At 45.7% G+C, this 16,767-nt stretch overlaps 1 protein-coding gene across 2 annotated transcripts; it reads right to left on the reverse strand.

The window, feature by feature from the left end:
• Positions 1-142: 142 nt before the first annotated feature.
• Positions 143-15,902, reverse strand: TSFM (Ts translation elongation factor, mitochondrial). 2 transcript variants are annotated; one of them, XM_053554681.1, is made up of 6 exons: positions 15,686-15,902; positions 15,219-15,392; positions 11,031-11,159; positions 9,846-9,968; positions 4,098-4,185; positions 143-843 (listed from the first exon to the last, which is right to left on the reverse strand). In XM_053554681.1, exons 1-6 carry the CDS (start codon positions 15,866-15,868, stop codon positions 437-439), a joined length of 1,104 nt encoding a protein of 367 aa, XP_053410656.1. In that variant the 5' UTR covers positions 15,869-15,902; the 3' UTR covers positions 143-436. The 2 variants fall into 2 exon arrangements, with proteins under 2 accessions (XP_053410656.1, XP_053410657.1); XM_053554682.1 differs by having other exon boundaries at positions 148-843; positions 15,643-15,800.
• Between the last annotated feature and the right edge of the window lie 865 nt (positions 15,903-16,767).

Here is a 16,767-nt window from a genome sequence, read left to right on the forward strand (position 1 = left end):
TCCTGGGCTTAAGCGATTCTCTTGCCTTAGCCTCCCAAGTAGCTGGGACTACAGGCGCCCGCCACAACGCCCGGCTATTTTTTGGTTGCAGTTTGGCCGGGGCCGGGATTGAACCTGCCATCCTCGGTATGTGGGGCCGGAGCCTTACCGACTGAGCCACAGGCACCGCCCCCACCTGCTGTTTTCTAAAACATGTCACAAACAAGGCACAAAAAAGCTAAACCTAGTATTAAGCAAATAAGAGGGAAAAATCCTACTCTTCTAATTATGTAACTATTTTATTTAATAACTTTACCCATGAAGTATCTGATTTTATTATAAACTCAAATGAAAAACAAAATTTGAGTTTGAAGAGACTTAGGATAGGAAATACCCTTTTTGTAATGATATCCAGAACTAAACGTAGACACTCCTCCCGGGCCACAAGCCTGAAGACCTATCCAGCCTCTGTGGCCTCTTCACCTTCTCCACACTCAAACCGCACAAAGTCTACCACAGACACCCCCCGGGGCTGCACATACTGTCCCAGTGTAATGGAGGGGTCCAGCAAGTATGGCTGGGACAGCATCTTAGTCTCTGCCTCTCCCCCAGGCTCATCGTCCAGGGAGCCGACAGAGAGAGGAGCCATGCCCACCACATGCTGCCCAAGGCGGCGGCCCAGGTCTTCAAGGTTTGCTTTCTGCTCAGACGTCTCACAGACAACCAGAGCGGCGTACTTGCCCAGCACCAGGTTGTGAAGGGAGGGACTATGCATTGTTCCGTGGACATAAGAGCCAACGTAGAACCCAGATGGCACCTTCACCCATGCAGCTCGTCTAAGAGTCATGTTTTCTCCCAGTTTTCCTATAAAAAAGCAAAAACAAAAACCAACATACCACCAGACTACGATGCCTGTGGTGGCAATAAGATAGATAGTTTCAGATTTTCTTTAAACAGGAAAAGGGATGGGTGAGGATAAGGTGAAGGTAGGAGAGAGTTCCTTTGTGGAGGTCCAACTATGTGCCAGGCACTCTGATATTTAAAAACACAGGCAGCAGGGCGGCGCCTGTGGCTCAGTTGGTAAGGCGCCGGCCCCATATACCGAGGGTGGTGGGTTCAAACCCGGCCCCGGCTGAACTGCAACCAAAAAATAGCTGGGCATTATGGTGGGCACCTGTAGTCCCAGCTACTCGGGAGGCTGAGGCAAGAGAATCGCTTAAGCCCAGGAGTTGGAGGTTGCTGTGAGCTGTGTGATGCCACGGCACTCTACTGAGGGCCATAAAGTAAGACTCTGTCTCTACAAAAATAAAAATAAAAACACAGGTAGTGGTGTCACACAGATCCAGGTCTCAGTTCTGCCTCTGACGGCTATACGAACTTGGGCAAGTGACTTAATGACACAATCTCATTTACCAATTTATCAAGCCTTAGTTGGCTCATCTGTGAAACAGAGGTGACACCGCCTACCTTTCAGGAATACTGGAAGAAGAAAATAAGGTAATAAATGTTAAAGCATTTACTGCAGTATCTGGTACACAGTGAGCACTCACATGCTGGTTGCTGCTATTACATTAAACTTAGGCACAGTGTACTTAAGTAACCCTCCCAATAATATGTGACGGAGCTAGAATTAAAACTCAAGATCTGACACCAAAGCAGTTAGGTCCTTTTCCCACCAAATTACCATCCCTCCTGAATATCACCTTAACTGAAACAGCTCCTGACTATTCATTGTATCAGGAAAGTCTACAACTAAAAGCCCCTGATAAATCCAAACCCCATGCCATCTGATAGTTTCAGCTTCCTCTCATCAAAAATAAAAAGCTAACATGTGTAGTTGTTGATGGGAACCAAAAACCAGAAATTCTCCTTCCTCTTAGGATGCTAGTCCCTTCTAATGAAAGTCCAAATAAGCCAAAAGGTAGGCGAGGTAGGAGAATAAACAAAAGGGTCTGTACAAATATGCCTAGAGTAGCCACAGTTAGATTTAACAGTCTAAAAAAAAAAAAAAAAGAATTTAGAAACTAAAACAAATTTTAAAATAGCTCAAATCATCTACCCAACAGTTAATTCCCAGAAACTGACAAGGCTGAAATATCCAGTGCTTCCAGGATTTCCTAATAAGCCCCGTGCACAGCCATCCGCCTGGTTTTTCACCCATGACTCACTGAAACATCACAGACACTGCAAGATGACCTAATAAAAACAGAATTGATGGTTTAACTGGAAATTTCTGATGAGGAATAAATTCCCAGCAAGCTCCAACCCTATCACTACCTCCCTGCCTCCATCAAGGACACTTAGGAAGAAAGGAAAATCCCCACTAGTCCAATGACAACAATCCAGATGTGGTTCCCACAGTCAGTGGGTTATAAAAGAATGTATCTTCACAAATTCAGTACAGATTTTTTTTTTTGTTTTTTTTTTTTAGAGACAGAGTCTCACTTTATGGCCCTCGGTAGAGTGCTGTGGCCTCACACAGCTCACAGCAACCTCCAACTCCTGGGCTTAAGCGATTCTCTTGCCTCAGCCTCCCGAGTAGCTGGGACTACAGGCGCCCGCCACAACGCTCGGCTATCAGTACAGATTTTTTGAAAAGAGAGATCAAATTCCTAAAAAGACTGCCCCTATGGGCAGCGCCTGTGGCTCAGTGAGTAGGGCGCCAGCCCCATATACTGAGGGTGGCAGGTTTGAACCCAGCCCCGGCCAAACTGTGACAAAAAATAGCCAGGCATTGTGGCAGGCACCTGTAGTCGTCCCAGCTACTTGGCAGGCTGAGGAAAGAGAATCACCTAAGCCTTGGGCGGCACCTGTGGCTCACAGGGCGCCGGCCCCATATACTGAGGGTGGCGGGTTCAAACCCGGCCCCGGCCAAACTACAACCAAAAAATAGCCGGGCATTGTGGCGGGTGCCTGTAGTCCCAGCTACTCGGGAGGCTGAGGCGAGAGAATCGCTTAAGCCCAGGAGTTGGAGGTTGCTGTGAGCTGTGTGAGGCCACGGCACTCTACCAAGGGCCATAAAGTGAGACTCTGTCTCTACAAAAAAAAAAAGAATGCTCCTAAATTTTCCTGGATCACTTTATGGGGAAGATGAAATAACCTTTAACATACCGTTTTTGTTATACTGTATACAGAGAGAGTCAACCAGATGTCAATGGGCCATCTCTCTCTCTCTCTTTCTCCCTCTTTTTTTTTTCTTTTTTTTTTAGACAGAGTTTCACTTTGTTACCCTGGGTAGAGTGTGGCATCATAGCTCACAGCAATCTCAAACTCTGGATACAAGTGATCCTCTTGCCTCCACTACCTTTCAAGTAGCTGGCACTACAGGTGCCTGCCACAATGCCCAGCTATTTTTAGAGACGAGGTCTTACTCTTGCTCAGGCTGGTCTCAAACCTGTGAGCTCAGGCAATCCACCTGCCTCGGCCTCCCAGAGTGCTAGGATTACAGGTGTGAGCCACCATGCCCAGCCCCTCAGCAGGCCATCTCTGACTAGACACATGCTTTGTATTTTGGCACAGCAATGGAAATAATTTTAATTAGTTGCAAACACTAAAACTGTGAGATTTCTGCACACAAATCTAAATTCTTTTAGGGAATTCAGAAATTCTCATGACACAGGGACTCCATCTCCCCAGTTGATGCAACAACTGGTTGCTCCTTGGTAATAGCACTTCCTCTGGCAGAGTACAACTGTTCAGAATGCCTACAGCTCCCCAACATCTAACATGCAAACTACTTCTCCCATTTACATCAACTCACTGTTGTACGCACATGAGCATACAAGGAGGAACTTACCAAAGATACCAAGAGATCCAGTTCTTTTTTTTTTTTTTTAAGAGACAGTCTCACTTTACCACCCTCGGTAGAGTACCATGGCGTCACAGCTCACAGCCACCTTCAACTCCTGGGGTTAGGCAATTCTCTTGCCTCAGCCTCCCAAGTAGCTAGGACTACAGGCGCCTGCCACAATGCCTGGCTATTTTTTTTGTTGCAGTTTGGCTGAGGCCAGGTTCAAACCTGCCACCCTTGGTATATGGGACTGGTGCCCTACCCCTGAGGCACTGCCCAGAGATCCAGTTCTTAACTTCCAGTTTCAAGGATATGTATAAATACTCACCAATTGCTAAGGCTAAGTGATCCTTGAGAGAGCCTTCTCTGTCAGGTCCAGCTGGAAGTCCAGAAAGCTCAGAGGAATTCAAGAAGCCCTAAGTGTACAAAGAAAACAAACATGGATCAGTTCTGCACTACCCAAATAATCAAAAGAACAGGCACAAATAGCCTATTTCTAAGAAAATCATTCAAGACAATATATAAATTACATTTTCATTAAGCCAAAGATACTAATTGGTAACAGTTTCATTTTTTTTTTTTTTTTTTTTTGGTAGAGACAGAGTCTCACTTTATGGCCCTTGGTAGAGTGCCATGGCCTCACACAGCTCACAGCAACCTCAAACTCCTGGGCTCAAGCAATTCTCTTGCCTCAGCCTCCTGAGTAGCTGGGACTACAGGTGCCCGCCACAACGCCTGGCTATTTTTTGGTTGCAGTTTTGGCCGGGGCCGGGTTTGAACCCGCCACCCTCGGTATATGGGGCCGGCGCCCTACCAACTGAGCCACAGGCGCCGCCCAACAGTTTCATTTTTATAAATATTTTATTCCACCACTGTACCCCTACCTCAATTCTATTCTACTCCCATCCTTAGCCTAATTTCTTAGAATATAATTTCCTAGAAATCAGAACAGTATTTTCTTCCTTTCTTATTTTAAAAAATGGGCTCCTGTTCTGTCATCCACACTAGAGTGTGGAGTGCAGTGGCACAATCATAGCTTGCTATAGCTCTGAACTCCTGGGCTCGAGGGATCATCCTGCCTCAGCCTCACCAGCTGGGACTGCAGGCACTTGCCACTTGAGTTGGCTAATTTTTTTTTTTTTTTTGAGACAGAGCCTCAAGCTGTCACCTGGGTAGAGCGCCATGGCATCATAGCTCACAGCAACCTCCAACTCCTGGGCTCAAGCGAGTTTCCTGCCTCTGCCTTCCAAGTAGCTGGGACCACAAGGCCCGGCAATTTTTTTTTTGTTGTTGCAGCCATCATTGTTGTTTGGCAGGCCTGGGCTGGATTCGAACCCGCCAGCTCAGGTGTATGTGGCTGGGCACCTTAGCCATTTGAGCCACAGGCACCAAGCCAGTTGGCTAATTTTTTATTTACTTTTTTGTAGAGACAGGGCCTCATTCTGTTGCCCAGGTTGGACTCTAACTCCTGGGCTCAAATGATCCTGCCACCTTGGCCTTCGAAAGTGCTGGGATTACATGCTTGAGCCACCATGCCCAACCAGGAACAATACTTTCATACAACTATAAAATGTTAAAGCTGGGCAGCGCCTGTGGCTCAACAGAGTAGGGCACAGGCCCCATATGCTGGAGGTGGTGGGTTCAAACCCAGCCCCGGCCAAAAACTGCAAGAAAAATAAATAAATAAAAATAAATAAATAAATAAATAAAATGTTAAAGCTAAGAGATTTGCAGATTGTTGGTGAGAATTCAAAATGGTGCAAATCCAACGAGGGAAACAGGACAATATCTTACAAAACTACATATACATTTTTCCTTTGACCCCACAATCCTATTTCTAGGAATTTATGTTCATAGTACACTTTCAACAATACAAACATACACATGCACAAGATTATCTATTCAACAATTATCTCTAATTGTAAAATTGTGGAAAACAGCTTAAATGCTCAAACATAAAAGACTGGTGGAAAAAAACATGCCACATACACACAATAAAACAGTATGGAGCTAAAAAAAGAAAAAGAAAGATCTAGTAAAATATCTTAAGAATGGAGAAGCAGGGCGGCGTCTGTGGCTCAGTAAGTAGGGCGCCGGCCCCATATGCCGAGGGTGGCGGGTTCAAACCCAGCCCCGGCCAAACTGCAACAACAAAAAAAAATAGCTGATGGGTGGCGCCTATGGCTCAAGGAGTAGGGCACCGGTCCCATATGCCGGAGGTGGCAGGTTCAAACCCAGCCCCGGCCAAAAACCACAAAAAAAAAAAAAAAAAAAAAAAAATAGCCGGGCGTTGTGGCGGGCGCCTGTAGTCCCAGCTGCTTGGGAGTCTGAGGCAAGAGAATCGCGTAAGCCCAAAAGTTAGAGGTTGCTGTGAGCCGCGTGACGCCACGGCACTCTACCCGAGGGCGGTACAGTGAGACTCTGTCTCTACAAAAAAAAAAAAAAGAATGGAGAAGCAAGCATCCCATGACCTCAATACCAATTCAAAACTAGTATAATAACAACTACAGGCCCATACTGGAGAAAAACACAATTAAATTCAAGAAGAGGGAGGGAAGGGGTGGAAAAAGGGTTCAGCAAACTCCCATCTCATGAGTACAATGTTGGGGTATATGGCACACCTCCTGGGTGCAGGACTCAACTACAACTTGGACTTTACCTACAAATGCAATGTAACCTAATTGTATGTACCCTCATATTAAACCCATTTCTACAAAATCAAAAAAAAGAAAAAGGAAGATCTCTTTTGAGATCTTCTATGAGATCTTTTATCTTCTTTGAGAACTTCTATGGAGTACTTCTAGGGTATATTATTAATTGAAATAAGCAATTTTAAAGTGTAAATGGGCAGGGCACAATAGATAGCAGCTGTAATCCCAACACTCTGGGAGGCCAAGGTGGGAGGACTGCTTGAGCCCAGAAGTTCAAGACCAACCTGGGCAACAAAGCAAGATCCCGTCTGTACACAAAACTTTTTAAAAATCAGCCAGGCATGGTGGCATATGCCTATAGTCCTAGCTACTTAGGAGGCTGAGGTGGGAGGATCGCTTGAGCCCTGGTATTCGAGCTTACAGCGAGCTATGATCACACCACTGCACTCTAGCCTTGGTGACAGAGAGAGGCCATGTCTCTAAAAAATAAAAAAGTGTGTACGGGGCGGCGCCTGTGGCTCAGTCGGTAGGGCACCAGCCCCATATACCAAGGGTGGCGGGTTCAAACCCGGCCCCGGCCAAACTGCAACCAAAAAATAGCCGGGCGTTGTGGCAGGCGCCTGTAGTCCCAGCTGCTCGGGAGGCTGAGGCAAGAGGATCGCTTGGGCCCCAGGAGTTGGAGGTTGCTGTGAGCTGTGTGATGCCATGGCACTCTACCGAGGGCCATAAAGTGAACCTCTGTCTCTACAAAAAAAAAAAAAAAAGTGTGTACGTAGGAAAAAAATGTATATTCATATTATACCACCTTTTGTGTAAGGAAGATTTATATAAACCTGTATTTTTACAAAAAGAAATAACAAAAGAGTAACACAATCCAGTGATGTTGGTTATCTATAGAAGTAGATAGGAATGGGGTAGAAGAGAGAGAAGAGGAAGTGAGACTTCTCTGAGTATACTTTTTTCTTAATAGTTTTAACTATGGAGCTACTCATGTTTTACATATTTAAAAATAAACTTAAATCTAGCCGGGCGTTGTGGCGGGCGCCTGTAGTCCCAGCTACTCGGGAGGCTGAGGCAAGAGAATCGCTGGAGCCCAGGAGTTGGAGGTTGCTGTGAGCTGTGTGAGGCCACAGCACTCTACCGAGGGCCATAAAGTGAGACTCTGTCTCTACAAAAAAATAAATAAATAAAAAAAATAAACTTAAATCAACAAGAATTTGGGATAAATATAAAAACTGACTAAATAGAAATATAAGACTCTAACTATATGTCAAATAAATAACATAACCTCACAAAAGGAAAAAATAAACACTAATCCAGATAACTTTTTTTTTTTGAGACAGAGTCTCACTCTCTGCCCTATGTAGAGCACAGTGACATAATAGCTCACAGCAACCTCAAACTCCTGGACTCAGGCATCCCCTTGCCTCAGCCTCCCGAGTAGCTGGGACTAAAGGCACTCACCACAATGCCTGGCTAGTTTTTCTATTTTTAATAGAGATGGGGTCTCATGTTTGCTCAGGCTGGTCTCCAACTCCTAGGCTCAGGCGATCCACCCATCTTGGCCTCACAGAGTGCTAGGATTACAGGCATAAGCCACTGCACCTGGCCCCAGATAATTTTCAATACAGTCATTTGGACACACGATTGCAATGTAAAGACAAAAAGAACTACAAGAAATCTTAACCTCCTTAGTAGTTTTGTTATTTGCACTGGTCAGATGAAACAACTCAAACAATTTATGTAGTAATAAGTAAATAAATAAAAATGAATAAACATACTGAAGTTACTAGGAGCCAGTGTGCTTACTATGAGAGAAGGAAGATACCAACACAGAATGAGGGAAAGAAAGGAAGAATCCCAACGTGCCGGATTAGGACTGAAAAACACACACACACGCTCTGTCCCAGCTACTCGGGAGGCTGAGGCAAGAGGGTTGCTCAAGCCCAAGAGTGAGGTTGCTGTGAACTATGATGCCCCAGCACTCTACCCAGGGCGATAGAGTGAGCCTTTGTCTCAAAAAAATAAACAAATAAAAACTACTTCCCAGGACCAAGACTCCTTCAAGAAGTGTACAATTCTGTGATTAGGGTGAGGAAAGTACAATACAAACCTGTAATATCCTGCTACACACAAAAGTAAGAAAATACTCAACAAATGACAAGAATATATCAAAAGGACACTAGAGTCAGCCTGTACAAGGTCAGCTTGCTCTGGTCAAATCCAACGATAATTTGAGCATCAAAGTATAATGAATTATAATACAAATCCAGGAGTCAATGTTAGTATTAAATAAATCATTAAATAAAAGGTGAAAAGGGGAAATTTCTTCCTAACGGTATAATGCCAACTATTAAAACTAATACATGTAAAGAAAATTATAAGAGAACAACCATTATGCAAATGTCAGAGTAATAACTGATCCTGACAAGAATCATCAATGGATGCTACAACCTGTCTTAGGCAAAAGCTCTTCTTTTGGGAACTGAACATTTACACAACCTCAAACAATCTCCCACACAGATTACTTGTTAGAAGAATCTGGTAACTTTACGGTGGAGAAAATTGGCAAATACTTCCTTAACATCGAAGTCAGCGGGTGGCACCTGTAGCTCAAGTGGCTAAGGAGCCAGCCACATACACCAGAGCTGGCAGGTTCGTATCCAGTCCAGGCTTCCAAACAATGACAACTACAACCAAAAAATAGCTGGGCGTTGTGGCAGGCACCTGTAGTCCCAGCTACTTGGGAGGCTGAGGCAAGAGAATCACTTAACCCCAGGAGTTGGAGGTTGCTGTGAGCTCTGATGCCACGGCACTCTACCCAGTGCGATAGTTTGAGGCTCTGTCTCAAAAAAAAAAGAAAAAAGTCAAAGTCATCATCAATACTGGGATTAACAGTCATCATATGTGCCTCCTCATGTGATGTCCTGAGAAGAATTCTAATATTCTAACAAAATCCGTATTCTGAGTCTAATTATGAAGAAACAGCAGACATACCCATATTGAAGGGCATTCTACAAAACTGTTCTGTAATCTTTCAAAATGTCAATGTAGGGGCGGGGCACAGTGGCTCACACCTGTAATCCTAGTACTTTGGGAGGCCGAAGCAGGTAGAGTGCTTGAGTTCAGGAGTTCAAGACCAGCCTGAGGAACAGCACGACTGCTATCTCTACTAAAAACAGAAAAACTAGCTGTGCATTGTGGCAGGCACCTATAGTCCCAGCTACTCAGAAGCTAAGGCAAGAGGATTGCTCAAGCCCAAGACTTTAATGCTGCTGTGAGCTACGACATCATGGCATTCTATCCAGTGCAACAGAGTGAGATTCTGTCTCAAAAAAAAAAAAAAAAAAAAAAAAACAATAAAAGGAACAGCAAAAAACCCTAGGAGAACAAATTCAGCACACTGGAGACAACCCAAAACTCACTTTACTGTATGTGGAGACTTGCTCCTTCAGGTTCTGACAATGCAGCATGGTTCCGAGGGCTACTTGCTGGACGAACTGTTGAAATCTTAAATTTCTGGAAACAAAATCTGTCTCACAGTTTACCTGTGGGAACAAATTGATGTTGTTATATAAGCTGTTTACAGTAGTTTCTACAAGTGCCTCAAGGTTGGAGAGTATTGAGAGAATAACCACAGATTCAACAGAAATAAATGACCATGGAATTTTAAGGCTGCAGTTCCTCTCCGGGTTTGAGGCCAATTCACCATTTGCTGTGGCTGTACGTCATCACTGCCTTGCTCTCCAGCCTCCTCCACCTCCAAACCACTTTGCTAACACCCCTGTTCATCCCTTCTCTCACTTTTTTTTTTTTTTTTGTAGAGACAGAGTCTCACTTTATGGCCCTCGGTAGAGTGCCGTGGCCTCACACAGCTCACAGCAACCTCCAACTCCTGGGCTTAAGCGATTCTCTTGCCTCAGCCTCCCGAGTAGCTGGGACTACAGGCGCCTGCCACAACGCCCGGCTATTTTTTAGTTGCAGTTTGGCTAGGGCCGGGTTTGAACCCGCCACCCTCGGTATATGGGGCCGGCGCCTTACCGACTGAGCCACAGGTGCTGCCCCCTTCTCTCACTCTTTTTTTTTCTGAGATAGAGTCTCACTATGTTGCCCTCGGTAGAGTGCCGTGGCACCACAGCTCACAGCAACCTCCAACTCTTGAGCTCACACAATTCTCTTGCTTCAGCCGCCCGAGTAGCTGGGATTACAGGAGCCTGGCTATTTTTAGAGACAAGGTCTCGTTCTGGCTCAGGCTAGTCTTGAACCTGTGAGCTCAGACAATCCATCTGCCTCGGCCTACAGTGCTAGGATTACAGGCGTTAATTCCTAGCTTTAAAATCTTAACTGTTCCAAGAAACAATTAGTGACAAGGTATAAGGCCATACTAAATTCACACTTACGAGCAATGTTCTAGACTGCTAGTCCATTTCTCATCAACACACCTGTGCATTTCTGTATTTAAATAAATCCATACCTAATAACTGAGTGTTTGTGACTTTACCCTCCACTGGCCTTATGGTTCTCAAATAGGCTTCTTCTTTAAAGAGTCTACCACAAGGCTTACATCCAAAGACAGCTGCCCTTAGTAGGTAAAATTTCCAACAACTCACTTCTACCAATACAGTTGCATTTCCTTCCTGCAACAGCCCGATCAGGCCTTCTCTAGTCTTCCTTCCATGGAGCTTGGCAGCTTTGCTCCAGCCCTCCTTCTGGGCCTGCTTGTGGAGCCAGATCTCTGCCTATAAAGTGAAAAGAAAAAGAGCAGATGGTAAAGCCACAGAATTTAGAACTGAAAAGAACTCTAAAATATGTTCAGATTCCCTGTTTCCTTCTACGTCTCCTAAATTCTCTAATAGAACTTAATCTATCATTTAGCGACAGTTTATCACTAAATGCCAAATACCAGCATTTTTATAATCAGAGTTTTAGGTAAGTTTAATCTGCCCAACAACTCCACAGGGCAGACAGTAGTATTTTCATTATCCAATCATGCATGTCACAATGATGTTTTGGTCAACAGTGGGCTGGCTGTATGACAGCGCTCCCACGATTACAATGGAAAAGAACACCGAGTGACACAGCAGCCCTCCTAACGAAGTAATGCAATGTACTGCTCACATGTCTGTGGTGATGCTAGCGTACTGCAGGGTGGGACCTATGGCTCAAAGGAGTAGGGCGCCAGCCCCATATACTGGATATGGTGGGTTCAAACCCGGCCCCCGCCAAAAAAAAACTGCAAAAAACAAAAACAAAAACAAAAAATCCCTACTGCAGGCAGTGCCCGTAGCTCAGTGGGTCGGGCACCGGCCACATGCACCAGGGCTGGTGGGTTTGAGTCCAGCCCAGGCCAGCTAAAACAAAAAAATAACTGGGCATTGTGGTGTGCGCCTGTAGTCCCAGCTACTTGGGAGGCTGAGACAAGAGAATGGCTTGAGCCCAAGAGTTGAAGGTTGCTGTGAGCTGTGACACCACATCACTCTACCAAGGGCAACAAAGTGAGACTGTCTCAATAAAAAAAAAAAAAAGGCTCGGCACCTATAGCTCAAGCGGCTAAGGTGCCAGCCACATACACCTGAGCTGGCAGGTTCAAATCCAGCCCAGGCCCACCAAACAATAATGATGGCTACAACCAAAAATAGCTGGGCATTGTGGCAGGCACCTGTAGTCCCAGCTACTTGGGAGGCGGAGGCAGGAGAATCACTTGAGCCCAGGAGTTGGAGGTTGCTATGAGCTGTGATGTCACAGCACTCTACCCAGGGTGACAGCTTGAAGCTCTGTCTCAAAAAAAAAAAATACCCACTGGCTCAGCACCTGTAGCTCAGCAGCCAGGGCACCAGCCACATACACTAGAGCTGGCTGGTTTTAATCCAGCTCGGGCCAACTACAACCAAAAAAAATAGCTAGGCGTTGTAGCAGGTACCTGTAGTCCCAGCTACTTGGGAGACTGAGTCAAGAGAATCACTTGAGCCCAAGAGTTTGAGGTTGCTGTGAGCTGTGACACCACATCACCCTACCGAGGGCAACAAAGTGAGACTCTGTCTCAATTAAAAAAAAAAAAAAAAAAAAAAAACAGGCGGCACCTGTGGCTCAGTGAGTAGGGTGCTGGACCTGTAGTCCCAGCTACTCGGGAGGCTGAGGCAAAAGAATTGCCTAAGCCCAAGAGCTGGAGGTTGCTGTGAGCTGTGATGCTACAGCACTCTACTGAGGGTGACAAAGTGAAACTCTGTCTCAAAAAAAAACCCTACTGGCTCAGCCCTGAATACCTTCCTGTGGGACAAGATGTAGGAGGTGGAAGACAGTGATACTGACGATCCTAACCTGTCCTGGCTAACGTGTGCATTTGTATCTTGGTTTTTTTTGGGTTTTTTTTTTTGCAGTTTTTGGCCAGGGCTGGGTTTGAACCCACCACCTCCGGCATATGGGGCTGGCACCCTACCTCTTTGAGCCACAGGCACCGCCCTGTGTCTTGGTTTTCAACAAAAAGTTTTAAAAATAAAAATAAAAATACTTAAAATTGGAAAAATTTTACAGAATAAGGATATAAATAAAGATCTGTATGATGTATTTGTAGTTTTTGTTTTTTGGGTTTTTTGGAGACAGGGTCTTGCTCTCTTGCCTGGGCTAGAGAAAATCAGTGATGTGATCAGAGAAACCTCAAACTCCTAGGCTCAAGTGATCCTCCTGGCTCAAGTTCCTGAGTAGCTAGGACTGCAGGTGTGTGCCACCATGCTCAGCTAATTTTTTTTTTTTTTTTTTGAGACAAAGCCTTAAGCTGTCCTTCTGGGTAGAGTGCCATGGCATCACAGCTCACAGCAAACTCCAACTCCTGGGCTCAAGCGATTCTCCTGCCTCTGCCTCCCAAGTAGCTGGGACCACAGGCGCCTACCACAACGCCCAGCTATTTTTTGGTTGCAGCTTTCATTGTTGTTTGGCGGGCCCGGGCAGGATTCAAACCCGCCAGCTCAGGTATATGTGGCTGGTGCCTTAGCCGCTTGAGCCACAGAGACCAAACCACTCAGCTAATTTTTTTTTTTTTTTTTTTGTAGAAACAGAGTCTCACCTTATCGCCCTCGGTGGAGTGCTGTGGCATCACACAGCTCACAGCAACCTCCTCCAAATCCTTGGGCTTAGGCGATTCTCTTGACTCAGCCTCCCAAGTAGCTGGGACTACAGGTGCCTGCCACAATGCCCAGCTATTTTTTTGTTGCAGTTTGGCCGGGGCTGGGTTTGAACCCGCCACCCTCGGCATATGGGGCCGGTGCCCTACCCACTGAGCCACAGGCGCCCCCCCACTCAGCTAATTTTTTAAAGATTTTTTTGTAAGGGCCGGGTGAGGTGGCTCACACCTATAAACCTTGCACTTGGAAGGCAGAGGTGGGTGGATTGCCTGAGCTCACAGGTTCGAGACCAGTGTGAGCAAGAGCAAGATCTCATCTCTAAAAAGAGTCAGGCGTTTTGGAGGGCACCTTGAGCTCAGCCTTCTAGAGTGCTAAGATTACAGGCATGAGCCACCAGGCCCAGCCCCACTGTTTGTGTTTTAAGCTAAGAATCATTATAAAGGAATCCAAAAGTATCAAAAAAATCCTTTTTCTTTTTTTAGACAGAGTCTCATTTTGTCACCCTTGGTAAAGTACCGTGGCATCATAGCTCACTATAACCTCAAAGTCTTGGGCTCAAGCGATTCTCTTGCCTCAGCCTCACAAGTAACTGAGAATACAAGCGCCCACCACAACACTCAGCTACTTTTTAGAGACAGGGTCTCACTCTTGCTCAGGCTGGTCTCGAACCCGTGAGCTTAGGCCACTCAAGGTGCATGCTAGTATTATAGTAGTAAGCCACCACACCTGGCCCAAAAATTTATAAAATAAATACTGAGGGTGGCAGGTTCGACCAGCTCAGACCAGCTAAACAACTGCAACAAAAAGATAGCTACTTGGGAGGCTGAGGCAAGAGAATCGCTTAAGCCTAAGAGTTGGAGGTTGCTGTGAGCTATGACACCACAGTACTCTACCGAGGGCAACACAGTGAGACTCTATCTCAAAAACAAACAGTTATAGTAAGGTAAGGTTAACTTATCATTGAATTTTTTTTGTTTTTGTTTTTGTAGAGACAGTCTCACTTTACCACCCTCGGTAGAGTGCCATGATGTCACAGGACTCAGAGCAACCTCCAGCTTTTGGGCTTAAGCGATTCTCCTGCCTCAGCCTCCCGAGCAGCTGGGACTAGAGGCACCCACCACAATGCCCGGCTTTTTTGTTGCAGTTTGGCCGGGGCTGGGTTTGAACCCGCCACCCTCGGTATATGGGGCTGGCGCCCTACTCACTGAGCCACAGGAGCTGCTCTGAATAAAATGTTTTTAATAAATTTAGTAGCCTAAGTGTACAGTATTTACAAAGTCTACAGTAGTGTACAATAATGTCCTAGGTAGGCCTTCACATCCACTCACCACTCACTCACTGACTCACCTAGAATAGCTTCCAGTCCTGTAAGCTCCATTCATGGTAAGTGCCCTATACAAGTATACCACTTATCTTTTCTAATGCATTTTTACCATACTTTTCCATTTTTAGATATGTTCAGATACACAAATTCCTCCCATTGTGTTACAGTTGCCTGCAATATTCCATATAGAAACATGTTATATAGATTCTACCAGCAGTAAGATATACTGTGAAGCCTAGGTGTATAGTAGGCTATCCTAGTTAGGTCTGCACTCCACAGGATTCACATAACAAAACTGCCTAACGATTTATTTCTCAGAACATACCCTGTGCTCCACCCCTCGCCACGCACATAACCTGTTTGAGATCCTCGCCACAAGTCTCAAGAGCTTTCTTGCAATTTACAAAGGAGTAGCCCGTTTTCCGCCGCAACTTCGTAAGGAGTTCTTTGCTGGAGGTTGAGGAAGACAGCCAGGCCCCAGAGTGAAATGTGTGCCATAGCTGGGGCCACTGAAGCACACGGGAACCTGCCTGCAGGGGATAAGAAAGGATGAAAAATAAGCAGCAGCGAGCCCCGAGGCGTGGAGAGCACAGCTGCAGGAAGGCGACCTTAGGGCTCTGGAAATGTGGACCCGGGGAGGGGGTTGAGGGGGGCTGGACTGCAAAGAGACAAAAGCCGTGGGGGGAGGATCGAACGGGGTCAGGGGAAGAGAAGGGGACACTGCAGCGCACGGGAGTTCTGCAAGGAAGAACTTGCAGTACCGGGACCCGGACACCTCACCGGGAGATTCCTGGTATGCGAGACCACCCAGAGGTGCACTGACCGCAGCAACGACATCTCGCTGGCCACAGAACACTTCCGCCGCTGGCGCGCGGGTGAGGCGCGGACCTACGGCGGGGCGGAAGGGCCGGAACTCTCCACCTGGACACGCCAGTCTATGACAGTGCCACCTGCTGGTCGGAGGGTCACGGGCGCTTCGTCTACTTCGCTGATTGAGACTAGACATTTTACGTGGGAATCACCCCCCCACAGGTAAAACAACGAAGGCAAGAAATAAAGTTGTCACAAAACAAGAGTTGTGCGATACACTTTGCGTTTCTTTATTTTCATTGAGATTTTGTATTCATTATCCACTCAAGACTTATGACAAATTTCTGAGGTGGTTGGAGGATCCAGGACTTTGTCCAATATCAAATTGGACAGGAAAGTCGGGGAAAAGTCCTTTCGATAAACGAACAAATATTTGTTCAGTGAGCAAAATATTCGCCGAACACCTACTGTGTGCCAGGAACTGTGCCAGGCTTAAGGGGATTAGAGATAAGTAAACCACAGCCCTACCCTCCAAAGTAATCTAATAGTCAGAAAATAGGGGTAGACAAATGTCTCTGTAAGGCAAAGTAAGTTCCCTAAAATGAACAGTGAGGAGGTCTCAGGGAGAAAGAAATCATACCCAAGCAAGAGGCTCAGAAAAAGCTTTTTTCAGGATAGAGGCAAAGAATAATGAAGATTTTGATAGATAGCAATAGCCCTTCCAAGTAGGGAATCATAAAGAATGAAGGAAGAAATCAGGAAATTTTAGTGTGGATTTAGAGAACAAAGAATAGGCCTTTTGCCTTTGGCCAGAGGTCCAATTCATATAGGAAAAGAATAAGATATGAAGTAGAAAGGTAATTTAGGATCATGTGGGGTAGCCTAAATACCCAGCAGAGGACCTTGTTATTCTTCCCTAGGCAGTAAAAGCTATTCAGAGCTGATTTCAGAAGCTCAGGAGAGTTTGCAGAATAGCTTGGAGAAGAGTCCAGAGAAAGTTACCATGTGCCTAAGCAGAGACTGGAGAGCCCCAACCAGAGCTGCCACGGTGGGAAGAGAAAAGTGAAGGCAAAACACATTAGGATGGAAAGACTG

This window comes from Nycticebus coucang, chromosome 12, assembly GCF_027406575.1.
Source record: "Nycticebus coucang isolate mNycCou1 chromosome 12, mNycCou1.pri, whole genome shotgun sequence".
NCBI lineage: Eukaryota > Metazoa > Chordata > Mammalia > Primates > Lorisidae > Nycticebus > Nycticebus coucang.

What these genes read in the sequence shown, in the direction of transcription:
- TSFM (XM_053554681.1), bottom strand. Translation starts at nt 15,868, where the DNA reads ATGTCTAGTCTCAATCAGCGAAGTAGACGAAGCGCCCGTGACCCTCCG. An exon ending in AGCGAGATGTCGTTGCTGCG is followed by an intron (nt 15,393 to 15,685) that starts GTCAGTGCACCT and finishes TATCCCCTGCAG; the next exon opens with GCAGGTTCCCGTGTGCTTCA. An exon ending in ATGCAACTGTATTGGTAGAA is followed by an intron (nt 9,969 to 11,030) that starts GTGAGTTGTTGG and finishes TTGTTCCCACAG; the next exon opens with GTAAACTGTGAGACAGATTT.